The sequence below is a fragment of the Diplotaxodon limnothrissa genome, linkage group LG17 (genome assembly GCF_057381915.1).
Source record: "Diplotaxodon limnothrissa isolate DT_005_m linkage group LG17, D_limnothrissa_male_GT1.1, whole genome shotgun sequence".
In the NCBI taxonomy this organism is placed as follows: Eukaryota; Metazoa; Chordata; class Actinopteri; order Cichliformes; family Cichlidae; genus Diplotaxodon; species Diplotaxodon limnothrissa.
In genome coordinates, this window is record NC_140612.1 from 27,232,609 (window position 1) to 27,248,444 (window position 15,836).

The 15,836-nt window shown below is 44.6% G+C and overlaps 1 protein-coding gene across 1 annotated transcript in view; it reads left to right on the forward strand.

Annotated features, from left to right (window-relative positions):
• The window catches only part of kmt2e (lysine (K)-specific methyltransferase 2E), a 28,168-nt gene extending 12,546 nt beyond the window's left edge, over window positions 1-15,622 (forward strand). The window contains exons 3-25 of the mRNA XM_085375446.1: window positions 1,359-1,470; window positions 2,334-2,563; window positions 2,737-2,876; window positions 3,385-3,566; window positions 3,667-3,705; window positions 3,803-4,003; window positions 4,146-4,294; window positions 4,489-4,606; window positions 4,722-4,831; window positions 4,943-5,195; window positions 6,021-6,119; window positions 8,174-8,245; window positions 8,762-8,947; window positions 9,158-9,484; window positions 9,591-9,890; window positions 10,540-10,690; window positions 10,857-11,083; window positions 11,175-11,231; window positions 11,489-12,022; window positions 12,326-12,582; window positions 12,708-12,787; window positions 13,457-13,536; window positions 13,701-15,622. Coding sequence (XP_085231572.1) covers window positions 1,359-1,470; window positions 2,334-2,563; window positions 2,737-2,876; window positions 3,385-3,566; window positions 3,667-3,705; window positions 3,803-4,003; window positions 4,146-4,294; window positions 4,489-4,606; window positions 4,722-4,831; window positions 4,943-5,195; window positions 6,021-6,119; window positions 8,174-8,245; window positions 8,762-8,947; window positions 9,158-9,484; window positions 9,591-9,890; window positions 10,540-10,690; window positions 10,857-11,083; window positions 11,175-11,231; window positions 11,489-12,022; window positions 12,326-12,582; window positions 12,708-12,787; window positions 13,457-13,536; window positions 13,701-14,744 — 4,948 coding nt within the window. The 3' untranslated portion in view covers window positions 14,745-15,622. The remainder of the gene's footprint in view (window positions 1-1,358; window positions 1,471-2,333; window positions 2,564-2,736; window positions 2,877-3,384; window positions 3,567-3,666; window positions 3,706-3,802; window positions 4,004-4,145; window positions 4,295-4,488; window positions 4,607-4,721; window positions 4,832-4,942; window positions 5,196-6,020; window positions 6,120-8,173; window positions 8,246-8,761; window positions 8,948-9,157; window positions 9,485-9,590; window positions 9,891-10,539; window positions 10,691-10,856; window positions 11,084-11,174; window positions 11,232-11,488; window positions 12,023-12,325; window positions 12,583-12,707; window positions 12,788-13,456; window positions 13,537-13,700) is intronic.
• Window positions 15,623-15,836: the final 214 nt, after the last annotated feature.

Sequence of the window (15,836 nt, forward strand, 5' to 3'; positions counted from 1 at the left end):
TTATAAAGTGTAGACTTTGATCTGGTTAATCATTGATGGAAGAAAGTTTGTGAACCAACTGCACCCAGGTATATATGTTCTGTCTTTCTGCAAACCTAATCTGTGGCAGTTAATCTGTTGTGTACGCATACACACCCCTCTTACACTGGGCCCGCCTCTGTACTTGAAGCATGCACTTTACGTTTTCACTTTGACAGTGAATAGTTGAGTGGCAGTACACACAGGAAGTGCTGCACAGTGCTCTTTCGGCATGCAAAAGGAGCAATAGGGCTGAGAAGGGCTCCCACAGGTACCGTATCACCAGCTTGCCTTGGGGACTCGCTGTTTAAAGGGAACTTTAAGGGGTGTTTTTAAGTACTTGTTCAAGCTATATAATTATTCACTGTATCTCCTAATTGCCTTGGCTCTTTCTAGTGTGCTTTTTAACCTGAGTGCGAGCTTCAAAATAACGTGGTTATAGAGTCAGAGTCTCACATGGCCTGGTCAGGGTGCTCATTGTCTTTGCTGCTAAAATAGCTCCATATGAGGCAGTTCTTTATGCTTATTGAGCATCTTTATTGTATTTTGCCTAGATATTTTTGTAGCTTGGAGAGAGCAGAGTAAAAAACTTTGTCTTTATGACCTTTGAGCAGTTTTCTACACCTTGCTCTGGGAAGAGTTGAATCAAATGTGTTTTCACATGACTGAGCCATTCACTCATGTGGATATCGAGCTGAAACAAATAGCTGCGGCACCATAGCTTAAACAGTCCGTATCTCAAATGCATCTTGTTTATCCAGTATGTTGCACTGGTATTTCTCTCTTCCTCTTCTTCTTCCCTCTCTTTTTTTTTCTTTTCTTTTCCCCTCTTTCATACTGGACCGTCTTGTCTCATGTCATCCGTTTTGCCAGTTCCACTTCCCTCTTCCACAGAGCAACTGAAGAACAGATTAATCATGTCATAATAAGGGTGGGTTGGTCCTAAACGGTCAAACAGGCTCTCTCTTCACCACTGAACGTGGCAGAAAAGTGGATCGACTGGTTTGGTAGGAACGAACTTGTGCAAGTGTGTGTTTTTGTGTGAGTGACGGATAGCATGTGTTTTCTGATGATTGTCTGACTTACAGATGTGGGTTCAGGGATTAAAACGTCAGTTATGTGGGGCTCTCAGGCCTGACGAGCCCGGATAAGGTGACATTATAGCACACACTGTGGTGGTACAGTTTAGTGGCCTTCCTCTGGCAGCTGTAACCTCTGTGTCACCACCAGTAGCTACCCAGATGCAGACACATCCTTAAGACTGTTGTAAGGAAACTGTCCTTGAATTACTTTGCTTTTCAGCTCTTAACCAAATTTTTGTTTGTGTTTCTGTCTTAAAGACCAGAGTCGGTGGAGGCCAGCCCTGTGGTGGTGGAAAAGTCGAGCTACCCACACCAGATTTACAGTAGCAGTTCGCACCATTCCCACAGTTACATAGGCCTGCCTTATGCTGTAAGCGCACACACACACACACACACACACACACACACCTCTTTCCTCACCTTCCTCAAACTTATACAGATAACCTGCAAACCTTGAGCAGGAGAATTACAGTGAACAAGGAAAATATTGCTTTCAGTACATGCTTTCATGCTGTTTCTTATACAACACAAGCATTAATGAGTGTAAACGCTTCTTTTAAAAAAAAAAAAAGAAAAAAAAAAAGATCATTGTCAGTCAAACGAACACAAATAATGGCAGCAGCTGCCAAGATAAAAACAGACTAAAGAAAGGTGGTCATGTTAGATCACTGATGCAGCAGTGTTTGGGTTTAAAGGCAGCACAACATGCTTGTCCCGAGGATTTAAGAAACCCAGAAAACAGACCAATATTGACTGCTTCCTTGTCATAAGGCATCAGAGGAAGGAGGACATGGCAGGCTGTTTGGATATTAGGGGGAAAATGCAATTATAACACATAAACCTCTGTCTTTTTCAGTCATTGAGTGAAACTGATTTGCTGTTGGTTAATTGACATTCTTAATCTTTTTAGGATATTTAAAATAGTACATAGAACTTTGTTCATTGTTTGGTCATTAAATGATCTATAGATGCTATAAAATGGAAACTGAAACAACTAAGTCAGGGCTGTAAAACCTTTGCTTTGGACCTTACTAAACCTGTTGCTAACACATCTTGGCCTAAAAAAGACTAAACATTTAATTTGCTAAGTAGTGTGTTGGTTGTAGAGGTAATTTTCTGTTGCCAGTGATAGTGCATGCCCATTGTGGCAACGTTGTTTTGTAAACTAAACTATTTTGATAAGCAACGTTTACCTATATCACATGAAAGGTACATTTTCAATTGTTCTCTCAGGACCACAACTATGGGGCGCGGCCCCCACCTACACCGCCAGCCTCCCCACCCCCCTCCATGTTGATCCGACAAGGAGAGGGGGGGCTGTTTGTTCCAGGGGGCCAGGACGAAGCGTCCAGGGGCACCACACTCAGCACCTCAGAGGATGGCAGCTACGGGGCTGACATCACCCGTTGCATCTGTGGCTTCACCCATGACGATGGCTACATGATCTGTTGTGACAAGTGCAGGTGAGACACAAGTAGTCACAAGCTTTGACTAGTATTGACTCAGGCCTCTTTCATCTAGCTGCCTGTTTTTGTTCCTTGTGTTCACTAGATCAGTTTTCTGTAACTTCATGTGGTTAATGGGAACGAAAATGTGACTTGAAGGTTTATTAAAACTCCTTAACGTTTCCCTTTAGTGCCTGGCAGCACATAGACTGCATGGGCATTGACAGACAGAACATTCCTGAGACCTACCTGTGTGAACGCTGCCAACCTCGACACCTCGATAGAGAGAGGGCCGTCCTGCTGCAGACCCGTAAAAGAGAGTCTTTATCTGGTAAGGGAACACATTTATAAAGCTCCCAACATTTCCCATTACCCTTGTACTTTTTTTTAAAAATTTCTGTTGACAAAAATCTCAATGCAGTTGCAGTAATTCACAAAAAGAAAACCTAGAGAAACTAGATTATTTTGAGAGCTGAACTATGAGGCGTTAGAAGCAAGAACCCACAGATAGATGTTTCAGTTCTGCTTTTACTGGCTTCCTTGCTGCAGTAAATGGCCAGCTCATTACAGAGTAAAGCAGGTTGTAAGCTGTGTCAGGGTGCAGCCTCCTCCCCCTGCAGGACAGCCAGATATAATTCTGCCTGAGAGCAGGATGTACTGACACCTGCAGGTCAAGCAGAAAACTGCAATTTAGTTTGTGATGTAGCAAGCCTTGTCTTCCATTAGTATGACACGATTAGCTTTTGTTTTGCCCGAAGCAGGTGTAGCTTTTTATATCTTTGTGTGTGTCACTTTCTTTGTTCCCTGCCTGACTCCTAATAACTCGCTTGCTCATTCAGACGGGGACACCAGTGCTACAGAGAGTGGAGATGAGGTTCCGCTAGAGCTCTACTCCACCTTCCAGCACACGCCTACCACCATCACCCTCACCACTGGACGCCTTGGCAATAAGCAATCTGATAAAAAGCGCAAAAAGAGTGGTGAAAAAGAGCCTCCAGCGTCCTCTGCTCGAGCTAAAAAGGTCAACGTTTACTCATTCACTTACAAAATTAATATTTTACAAACACCTGTTTGGAATGCCGATTAACCTCACACTTTTAATTTATTTAATTACCTTAAAGGCCTTTCGAGAGGGGTCCAGAAAATCCTCTAGAGTAAAGGTAAACTTACAGAACACTCTCACGTCCACCATTTCCAGAATCCAGAATGCTCCTGTTAAATCTGAGCTGTGAGTCACATTTGTACTGTTTTTCTCAGGGTGCAGCTCCCGAACAGGAGCCAACAGAGCACCCGTCTCTGTGGGAGAACAAGATCAAAACGTGGATGGAGCGTTACGAGGAGGCCAGCAGTAATCAGTACACTGAGGATGTTCAGGTCCTGTTGCGTGTTAAAGAACAAGGCGACGGCAAGAGTCTGGCATACAACACGCACCCAGCCTCTTTCAAACCCCCTGTAGAGGTACAAATATACACACTGAGTGAATCTCCACTGGTAACACAAATATGATAACACCCAAACACATTGTTTGTCTCTAGCAGTCTGCAGCACTAGCTTTCCCTCTTGGGGTTCACATGTAATTCAAGATGTTTGTTTATGTCAGGCGGTTTGTGTCTCCCAGAGTCAAGTTCAGAAGAACAAGAAGATCCTCAAGGCGGTGCGAGACTTGGCCCCAGACTCCCTCATCATTGAGTACAGGGGCAAGTTCATGCTTCGACAGCAGTTTGAGGCCAACGGATACTTCTTCAAGAGGTTAGGAAGCTTGTCACGAGTCAAAAGGGTTTTCCCTCTTGGATTTGTCTCAGTCTAAATTGAGTGCAACTTCGTTTTTAGTGCAGGTCAAATAAATTAACTCTTAATGTAATGGCAGATGATTTAAGATGTTAAATTGAGGTGTTTTGTGTGCATTGATCCCACTCATCCTTTGACCTTGCTTTTCTCCTCAGGCCATACCCTTTTGTGTTATTTTATTCAAAATTTGATGGACTGGAGATGTGTGTAGACGCTCGCAGCTTTGGAAACGAAGCACGTTTCATTCGCCGCTCTTGTACTCCCAATGCTGAAGTATGTAACATTCAAAAGTGCTTAATAATTTGCTTCTTTTCACTTAATTAACCAAAACTCTTATCCATAGTTGCAAGCGCTATTTTTTACCAATACTCTTCTGAACGTCCCTCAGGTGCGTCATGTCATTGAGGACGGCATGTTACATTTATACATCTACTCATTGCGGCCGATATCCAAGGGCACAGAGATCACAATCGGTTTTGATTTTGACTATGGCAGCTGGTAAGTGTTAAGGAGTAAAACTGGCAATTGCTTGCTAGCAAGACAAGATCGTTTCACTAAATTTCTCCTGTTTTTGTTTGTTTGCTTTGGGTTATTTGTTTGTTTTTGTAGTAAATACAAGGTGGACTGTGCCTGTGTGAAGGGGAACCAGGAGTGCCCGGTGCTCAAGCACAACCTAGAGCCCACAGAGAACCTGGGTTCTGGAGGCAGACGCAGAGGGAATCGGAAGGACAAGGAGTTGGCACGGGACGACCAGGCCCAGAACCAGAACGTGGGTTTGGACGGCGAGGGGAAGGGCAAGAACATAGGCGACAGCAAGCAGAGAAAACTCTCTCCTCTCCGCCTCTCCATCTCAAACAACCAGGCAAGATTACTTTTTAATGTACGGTGCGCAAAACATGCCTGGTGTCAGTCACCCTTTTTAACACTTCTTAATTTAGATTTATTCTGTTAAAATGCACTCACCCTTATAGTCCATGCATGTTGTTTATTTTGGTCTGTGCATGTGTTTTCCATTGTTAGTCACTCTTTGTTATTGTACATCCTGTTTAGTTCCCTCCCTTTTTTAGTTTTTTTCCTCTCCCATCATCCCTGTTATGCATCCACTTTTGTCCCCTCCCAGCTAATTTTTTTTCCTTATACAGACCATATCTTACTGCACTTTTGTTCCACTGGTCTGGCAGAGATGTGCAGTAGTAACACAAGCAGAGGCGCCGACGGTAACAAAAGTCTCATTTGTTATCGGTTGTGGAAATTATTTTAGAGTTCATGATTCAGGGAAATCTTATTTGTGACTTGAATATTTGGTTTAGAAACCAGTTCCATTTGAATTAGAAAGGACTGCCTCAGGCTTTCAGAAATGCAGAAACATGAGTAGACCTGTCCCAGTAAGACATAGGAGGTTTTAATATCATGATGATACCCAATGGACATGACAATATTCAAGCTGCTACACCAATAATTTAATAAGGGGGTGCTAATAAAGTCATAACTTTCAAGAAGGCCACTTAGCAGTTGTGTAATGTGCACAGACCAACCACCTATCTAAGCGTATCTTTAAAAAGTTCTTCCTCAGCCTCTCCCTCACCTCACCTCTCCTCCACTCTTACCTGTCTCCTTCTAGTCTGTAGCCAGACTGAATGATCAGCCATGATAAAGCGCCATACCCCGCTCTCCCCTCCTCTTACAGGATCCTGAGTTATTTGAGGATCTAGAAGACAAAACCTCCGTTAGCAATGAAGTAGAGATGGAGTCAGAGGAGCAGATTGCAGAGAGGAGGAGGAAGATGGTAAGTGTGCCAAGCTAGGGGCTACAGCTTACCCCCCCTCCCCCGCTGCCGTGCTACCACCCAGCAGAAAGAGCAAAAATAAAAACTGTCCCCTGTTGCTCTGGGTGTGGACTTAACTATTTGTCTGCTAAGGGCTTGGATAGGAGCAGCTGTCTTCTACCTCTCCTCCATAAAACCAGCCTCCTCCTTCACCATTCATCTACTGCTAGTGCTCCCACTATTATCGGTGCCTCTGTTGCTGTTTTGTTCAAACCCACTGTGCTTTCCCTCCTTCAGCTTTGACTTTTCCCCTTTTCTCACAGCGCTGAGGCTTTGTGCTTGTCTGTCATTACGCTTATTTTCTCATTTGTTGCCTGTTTTTTCTTTTTTGCCCCTTCACCATGTGAGAACATGAACAGGCCTGCAGTGCCGCATGCCTGTTGACAACCTTGCCAGTGTATTGTGTCTTTATGCACACTGAAACTATCCCCCAGTGTGTATTACAGTTTGAGTAGAGCTCTCTTCTCACCTTCATTGTAGCCATGAGATTGAAATGGCCTGTTACGGGTTCAACCACTCTCTCTGCCAAATGGTCGTATGTCCCCGAGAGATGGGATCAAACACAAACACACACACACACACACACACACACAGGAAATTACCCTGCAGTCAGCTCCATTTCACATGGTAGACCCAAGGTGTAAATCGCTGACTCATCTTTGGCTAAGGTACAGTTCTTATAATTGGCCAGAGAGATGGATGGATGGATGGATAGATGGAGGGAGTGACTGCAGAGGGTAGAGCCCTGTTGCCGGGGCCTTATTGACTACGGGAGATCCAATAAGCTGCCTTCTATGCAACATGGCAGAAGAGGGCACCCTGCTCGAGCAAAGAAGCATACATTTGCACACTGACGGTCACAAGCGTAGTAGGTGTGCGTGGTCATTTTTAAATCTGTGTGGTGGAGATGCTGCATGGGAGAGAAATATCTTGCCTGCTTAAGCTCTTACTGAAAGTTCTATTGGTGGAAAGGGCATCCTGGGTTTATGTTGTCTTCCTACTACCCCAGCTCTTTAGATATTTTATGTATACTAACACTTCACCCTTGGTGTTCTGTTGCCTGTGGGAAGAGTCAAAATGTCAAATCATTGCTAACATGGGCTCCCCCTTTCTTTATATTTTTGTTAGGGCTCCTTTAGCTTAGCCTCTGTGATAGAAGTCGGAATATACAAAGAAACTGGACATTTAAAAATAACCCTTTACTACCACTGCGGTTTGTTCTTCCTCATTGTGGGGAACTCCGCTATTGTTTCCTTTACTACTCGAGCCAAACTTCAACCGATCAATATTCTGCCTACATACAGCATCATTGCCATTGGTGCCACTGTTTGCATGCAGCCCTACAAAAAGCAAACACATGTGATTGAAGTCCAGTAATTCACAACCAGACAAGCAGGACCTTAAATCTCACTTTAAAGATCAAGATTTTAAGAATATGTCAAATGATGTGCTGTGACTCTCTTTGTGAGATGGGTGTAATAAGCTGCTGGTCAGTGATTGTAGTGAATGCCCAGCTTTTGGTAGAAGGAATTAAAAGACCTGTGCCTTTTTATTGTAGTGTTTTTTTGTTGTTGTTGTTTTTGTAAAACTTAGTTCTTAGGAAATTCTGTGAAGATTTTGGTTTACAGCAGGAGTCCTGCTATAAGAGATTGTTCCTAAATTTTTGAATACTTGTCGACGCCTTGTCTTTGGAAGCCAAAGCTCCAAAGAAGCCACAAGTGGAATTGCATGACCTTGGGGTCTTAGACTATGGGTTTGGAGTGGCACCAATGTTTTTCTCACTGCTGTGAAAAGGGCAATTACATCCTGGCATTGTTAGTGCATTCCTGAAGATGCTCTATAGTTGTAAATATCCTGCATAGTGTTATTGCATATTACTAGGTAACCTTAGCGCTGGAAAAATTTCACCAGATGATTAGAGATCCTTTAGTCCAGTCATGTCCATTTTTAGTGAAGCCTTGTTTAGGTGGGACATGTCTCTTCTAAACTGGGCTGTTTCTTTATTAAACATTCAGGCCAACCCAGCGGAGCAGTCCCATCTACCTGTCGGGGCGGCTTCGTGCTGGAGGGGACTGAAAATCAAGGAGGTAAACTTGACCCATACATGGCCAACCCCACCCATCTACCAACCTCGTAGTGGTGATTGACTGAGTTAAAAGCGTACTAACAGTCCTGTCTTTACAGCAAACTTTAGCCTGTGCAGGCAAAAAAATTTTTTTTTTTTTTTTCCTTTCCAAAAGTGTCCTTTGAGTAATGATGGAGTGCTTTGTTTTAGGTGGAGGTAGCTATGGTTTCTTTATAAGGACCTGGGGAAATTTATTTGCGTACAAGCTAAATTAAAACACCTTGTTCTCCTACATTTTTCTCTCACTCCAATCTCCTCTTTTGGTTGCTCTTATTGTGAAAATGAAGGGACATTTTTTTTTTTCTACTTGGCTCTGCATATGGCCTTCTGCACTCAGATAGAAATGCTTTTCGCTGCGTAGCACACATTAACCAGTTGCACCGCTACCTCTGGGGAGTAGTACTCCATGAACTAATCTATGCGCACTCTCTTCCTCTCCCTCGCCCCTCCTCCATGCCCCACATCTAACCCTCTGCAGACACGAGAGGAGAGGAAGATGGAGGCCATCCTGCAAGCCTTTGCCCGAATGGAGAAGAGAGAGAAACGACGGGAGCAGGCGCTGGAGAGAATCGGCAGCATAAAGTCCGAGGTTGGGGGCCGCAGTGACATTAAGGAGGAGCCTCCAGCCACACCAGAGACGGCAGATTCGCCAGCTGTTATCCAGGTCAGAGCACAGATAAATAAAAAAAACAAAAAAAACAAAACAAAAAACTTTACTTTTATTTATATTTTAATTGATGTTGGCACAAATGCTTCTTCTGAGCTGTACTATAAAAAATTTGTGTTTTTGTTTGGAGCAAGCTATTGTCAGATTTTTAAGAGATTTATGTATTCAAATGTGATGTTATTGAACTCTCAAATGTGTTTTTTATAGCCACTTCTGGAAGTAAAAGAGGAGCCAGGTCTAAAGCCAGCCAAAGTTAAAGGCACGAGGAACAGGAAAAGTTTCTCAAGAAATCGTACTCACATTGGGCAACAGCGGCGACGAGCTCGCACTATCAGCACTTGTTCTGACCTGCCTCCCAGCTCTCCAACTGAGTCTGTGGAGCCTGTGACCAATGAAGCCCCTGAAGGAGAAACACCCACTGTGCCAGAGCCGGAGGCCATCTCCACACAAGCACCCGACACCAGTCCTCCGCACAGCAGCTCACCTGCACCTGACAGAAACCGAACAGGGAGCAAGACTTTCAGAACAAAAAAGGTACAGGCACATGTCTAATTCTGCATATGAAACATATTTCTGGCTTTTTAAAAAATGTTCAGGAACCCTTTAGAATTTTTACATCTTCTCAAACTCTTTTCCACAGCACTTTGTGAATGAGTGGGTAGGCGAGAAACAGCAGGACCGTGGTGCTGTACGAACACCAGAACCAGTCCCAGAAAGGCCACTGAGAATAAGCAGTGACCCTGAAGTGCTGGCCACGCAGCTCAACGCCCTGCCAGGCCTGGCCTGCTCCCAGCAGGTCTACAGCACGCCCAAACACTATGTCCGCTTTTTGTCCCCGTTCTTGGCAAACCGCAGCCCCACATCTCCCGGGGTCCCCACCGGGAGACGGCGTTCCCGAGAACTACCCGAAATGCCACCAACCACTGGTTCCTGCAAGAAGGTACAGACTTCTGCTTTTAAAAGCAATCCTGCCTTTCTTTGATGCTCATGGGAAAAACTTAAACAGCTAGATTTGGAAAGTAGATCTTTGTTTACATAGGAAATAACTAAGTTTTCCCAAAATGCCACAGCCTTTGAATTTCTTCCATTCTTTGTTAACTCCGTCTCCGTGAATGCATCAAAAAGTTTCCAGTGGGATGAACTCATTTGAAGTCGCCCAGAATATTATCGAGGGACAGGACTGTCACTGTTTAGCTGCTTTATTTAGAAGCTTCCTTTAATAAGTTGCTGAATTTATATTCTCCTTTACTAAAGTGCGTCTAGAAGCAGAATTTATCATTCAGCAGCTATCTTGTTAAAACCTATAGGTACTTATTTTGCCCCTATCTAAATGAATAAGGGGAGGTTTTTGGGTTTTTTTTTTTTTTTTTTTTTTTTTTTTTGGTTGGTTTTTTTTAAAGCTTGAAATTAGAAACTTCTCTCCTTTTACACACCATCTAGGTAACTTGATTAATACCATGACCATTTAGGTTAGTTTCTATATTTTTATTACAATATTAAGTAGATATACCTGCCACTAGATGTTTGAAACTGTTGTGAATGTCTCCTGTGCACTCTTTCTCTTTGTTATAATGGCTCTGTTTTTACAGCGATGGTTGAAGCAAGCTCTAGAGGAGGAAGGCTCCACCAGCCCAGGCAGACGGCCAAGTCTTCTCATGCCCGGTGAAGGCCCCCTCAGCCCCTCCATTAACGGAGACTCAGACAGCCCCCTACCCTATAATGGCATCTGCTCGCTACCAGGTAAGTCTGGGTTCGAACAGATCAATCTAATGCCACTTAAACTACAAACCTAACAAAGAAAACTGTGCATTTATTCAATGATGGTAAAGGAAACCAGTCTTAATAACAGTAAATAATCAAGCCAACTTTAAATCATAGATGCCATGCTCATTTTGACATCTTGCAGAGTTGCCCACTCCTTTGAAAAAGCGAAGGTTGAGTCCTTTGGACGCTTGTATGTCTGAGAGCTCAACGCCCTACGGTTCCCCTTGTGCCACGCCCACCCGGACAGAACAGTTGGAGACGCTGCTGACACCAGCCTTAATGGCCACCCCTCCACGTCCCCGAACAGAGGAGCCAAGCATGGAGCCCTTGCCCAGCACCCCAACGCCAACGCTTAATGCCCCTCAGGAGGTAAAGCTGTGTTTATGCATAAGCCTGTAAACGTTACATGTTTGTTTACATGAGGAAGAAAAAGTGGCTAAGTGTGTTTGTGGTTGCACAGAATGAATCTTCAGGGGAGAACTCACCAGAGGTCAACCGAAAACCCTGTGTGCAGGAGGTAAGATCATACCTCTAATATATTTAATTTGGAAATGACTTTAACCATCAGTCTCCCTCAGTTCCAGTATTATACTATCTGAAAATGTGGTAGTATTGCTGTAATAGTTTTTCTATAATAAAAATGTCCAGCTACATCCAAACATAAACCAGTAATCCAAAACATAATGTCAATTTAAGTCTGTTAAGCAGACATGTTCTTAGTGTTATGCCTCATCAGTGTTCATGTTGTGTTTTCATCCCTTGCTTCTCACCCAGGCCGATCGTCCTCCTTCGTTGGCGTCCTCTCCCTGCATCAAGGTTCCTAGTTCAGATGGACTCCCGTCAGAAGCCAAGGTGTCAGTTCCAGAGAGTCCACAGCCTCCACCTGCTGAGTCGGTGGACTGTGGAGAGGACAGGCCTGATAGTGGGGGTGTAGAAAGCACCAGTGAGGCTCCCTTGTCTACAGAAGCATGTGCTTCCTCTTATTCTGGCTGGATAAAAAGCCCAGAGAGGGGCCCGACTGCACCAGCTGGCCTGAACTTCTCTCCAGTCAATTCAAACTTAAGGGACCTCACCCCCTCCCACACTCTGGAGCCTCTGGCAGCCCCCTTCAGGCCTGAGGCTGCAGCAGGACCCTCAGCAGGAACGGGGTCACTGGTTGGCTCCCAGCCCTCGTTTAGCGAAGGCCAAGGGCAGCTCTTTCACCCCAGCTCTGAGGAGGGAAGTTCTCTTGGCTTCTCACGCTCGCTGAATGGGGACAGCGCTGGTGACGGAGGAGGCTCTGCACAGAACCCCCCACAGAAGAAAAAGGTGAGATTACTGACCTATAGAGATGAAAAAGAAGCTATCTGAAAACACTAAATGGCCCTTAATGAGATTGTAAATGCATTTTGCCCCCAGACAGTTTAAACAAACAGTTAATTAGTCAACAGTCTGAAAAAATAACTAGTTACTTATATAATCTGCAGAGAGAGTACCAATACATTGCAAACAAATGAGGTTGGCAGCGGGACTCCAGAAGTATTGATGCTTCCAAAGGTTGAATTATTATTCTTCAAATGCTGCCCTCTACTGGTTTGACTTAATGGTTTTTGTGGTTCTGCTTCTTCCCAGGTTTCCCTGCTAGAATACCGTAAGCGTCAACGCGAAGCCCGTCGCAGCGGCTCCAAGACCGAGTGCAGCTCTCCCGTTTCCACTGTGCCGCCTCTAGCTGTGGACGCCTTCTCTGTCTCTCTAGAGACCACCAGCGAGCCTCCTCTACCTCCTGCTTCCACGGCTCTCTCCAACACCACCACCGCAGCTTTAAGAGAGCCACAGACAAACGAGGAGGCAGAGTCCACCGGAGAGAAGGAGGGAGGAGAAGGACAGTGGTGTGTGCTTTAATGTGTTGAAATGATAACTACAGAGAAATGTGTAAACAGAAAAAAAAAAAAGCTCTGCATTCATGGTAGCAAACCTTAGTACATAAAGTCTTCTTATTGATGTTTCACTTCAGGACATCGTCGACTTCTGTAGAGCAGGCCCGAGAGCGCAGCTACCACCGAGCTCTGCTGCTCAGCAAAGACAAAGACACAGGTAAGAAAACGGAAATCGTACGGTGTGAGGATGGAGAAGCAAACCCTATATGTTACAGCCTACCATGGGCAGAAACTCCTCGTGCATGTACAGAAGTGCCCTTAAGCCTTTTGTAATAGTAGTTGATCATGTTTACTGACATTTTTCAAGGAACCAGCACCCAAAATACCTGTAGCAGTTTGAGGGGTGCGCTGCTGTAGTACATGAAGACTGTAGTTACCCCATTTCCCTATTTTTTATTTATTTATTTTTTTTTTAGTTTGTTTGTGAGTGAAGTGGTGGTGAATGCTTTGTTTCTTTGTAAGAGTAAAATTAGTTGGGATTTTATTTTTTTGCAATATGAAGGCAGCTGGTGTGCAGGAAATCCTGGAATAATAAAGTAATTTGTTTTCTCATAACCTAAATTAAACAATCTGGATTTAACTAAAGAACTGTGCCATTCTTTGTTGAATGTTTAAGTGTGTTTTGAGTGGCTTGTGGTTAAATGTATTTGTATTGAAATGCTTTTTACTATCAATGTGTTGCAAGCATTTTAAACCATCCATGAATGGTCATACAACCAGATCTGTCTCCATCAGAGCTGTTTATATTTTTCATGTTTTTTTTCTTTTTTTAAATGATGATCTGTTTTGTATTTTTTTATTTTTATTTTTATTTTTATTTTTTTAGATGGTGAGACAGAAGGTGGAGATACGCCTTCGATGAGGGAGTGTGCATCTCCGAGTGTCCAGAAGACCCCGACCCACACAGTGAGTTGACGTCAGGCTATCATCACCAGTTTTATTGCCAGTTTATTTTTATTTTTTATTTTATTAAATTTAATTAATTTTAGTCATGTTTTCTGTTAAAGTTTCATTGATTAAATTGATTAATTTGACTCACCTCTGCTTACTTTTGTCCGTCTCCTCTGCAGCCCTGTTCTCCTGGCCCTCTTGTCCAACCTTCTGGTCGGCCATCGAAGGAGGAAGATGGCGATGGTCAACCTCGGACGCCAAATCTGACCAGCCAGCCGACAAGCAAGCCGACAGGACCCAAATCGGCCCCGCTAACACCGACAAAGCTTCACCCCACCCCGTTACCCTCCTCACCAGTCCACTACCCTGGATCGTCCCTCCTCCACTCTCCAAAGCCTCAGGTTCAGGGTTCGCCCTATCGCAGCCAGAGGGCGCTGTTCTCTGCCCAAACTCAGAACCAACCACAGCCCCAGACTCAGACTGGGCCCAGTGCTTTTCCGCAGTATAATACACAGAACACTCCACCGCCACCGCCACCACCACCGCCAGCACCGCCTGTTTCCACAGCCTATTTTCCAAGCCAGAGCCCCTCACCTGCGGGACCTTTCCCTGGGTTTAAACCCTCTGTCACGCCGCCCTATCCTCCAGGCTCTCAGCCCCTGATACAGACTCTTCCCCACAGCGTGCACTATCAGAGTTCAGCTGCTCCTCCGCCGCCACCTCCTCCGCCTCCACACCCGATGCCTGGCCCCACCCTGCTACACGTCAACCTGCAGCCACCTCCTATCCAGCAACATCAGCTCATGATGACAACTGCACCTCCTCCACCTCCTCCCCCACAGGGTCAGACCTCCCAACAGCAGCAGCCGCCTCCTTCAGGAGGCACCCTGTTGTCACTTACCCCTCCGCCACCACCTCCTCCGCCTCCTCCAGCCCCCTCTACCAACACCCCAATGCAGCCCCACCACTATCAGAACTTAGGGGGGTTTCAGCCGGCACTGATGCACCCTGGTGCTGCAGCGAACTCTTCAGTACCCCCATCCTCCTACCCCCCACCCCTTCAGCAGACCGGACTGCCTCCACCTCCCCCACCTCCTCCCCAACAGACTCAACAAGGCCAGTCTCAGGCCGCTGCCTCCCAGATGCCTTCTGGGACTCGTGGAGCTCCTGCATCCTCGACCCCCTTCCACAGCTCGGGGTACCTGAGCACAGGGTGGCACTGACCCGCCCCTTCTTGCTGCCGGTGTCTGGCAGCCCCTGAGAACTCATCGTGAGGGGGCATGTACCATACGCTGTAGATACGTTTTCTATGTACCTGTACACATGGCCAGTGGAAAAACAGCTGATTGTGGGATAAAAGGGTACTTTTTAAGAAAAACAAAAAAGACATAAAATTTTAACAAAAAAGGACAGTGAAATAAATCTTCAAGACAGACTATAAAAATAAAGATAGACGATTCTCCCCGGTGCTCATAGCCCTTTTCTCTCTGGCCTCCATGTTTGTTTTTATAATATCCTTCCTGTGATGGAGAGGAAGGATCTTTGTTCTGTGTCTTGTTTGGACTCCCGTTGTAAGGCACTTTGTTTATCAATGGACATTCCAGCCTATATCCTTCCTCTTCCTTTCCCCTTTGTCAGTTAAACATTTTACTTCCTCCTCTCACTCATCTGTTGTCATCTCTATACACCATTTATTTGTTTTAATCTAGTGGTTCATTATAGCGCAGAGAAAGCTCTTTTTGTATAGAGAAGAAGAAAAAAAGACATATTTTTTTTATTCCTCTGTCTGACAACAAATATCTGTTCACCGCTGCAGATTCAGAAGAAGAAAAGAAAAAAAAAAAAAGACCAGTTTCGGGGGAACCTGCCTCACTGCCACAGGAGGCCGAACTCGTTTGTGTGTGTGAGTGTGTTTCAGTGTGTGTGGCTGCTTAGATAAGCAAAGCGTGCGTGAGATTTCATGTAAAAACGAGTGTCCTCTGAGGTAGGCTGGGTGGTCTGGCCCACAGGTAGGATGTTAGCGGTTTATTTTTGAATATCAATGGTTATTTGTAGAAAATGTAATTTAATGTATAGGTGGTTACTCCAGCTTTCACCAAGAACAGGTTGTACATATTCGCTTTTTTTTTTTTTTTTTTTTTTTTTTTCTATGCTTGTACAATTTGCTCCCATACTGTTTATTTTTTTTTGTTTTTTTAAATATTGTTGTAAATACAAACACTCTTCTTGGCAAAGCTGAATGTTTCTGTGACTGTAGCATTATTTTTATTTTATTCTAACCCCCTCCACCCTCCCATCCTCAACTATTCAACTTG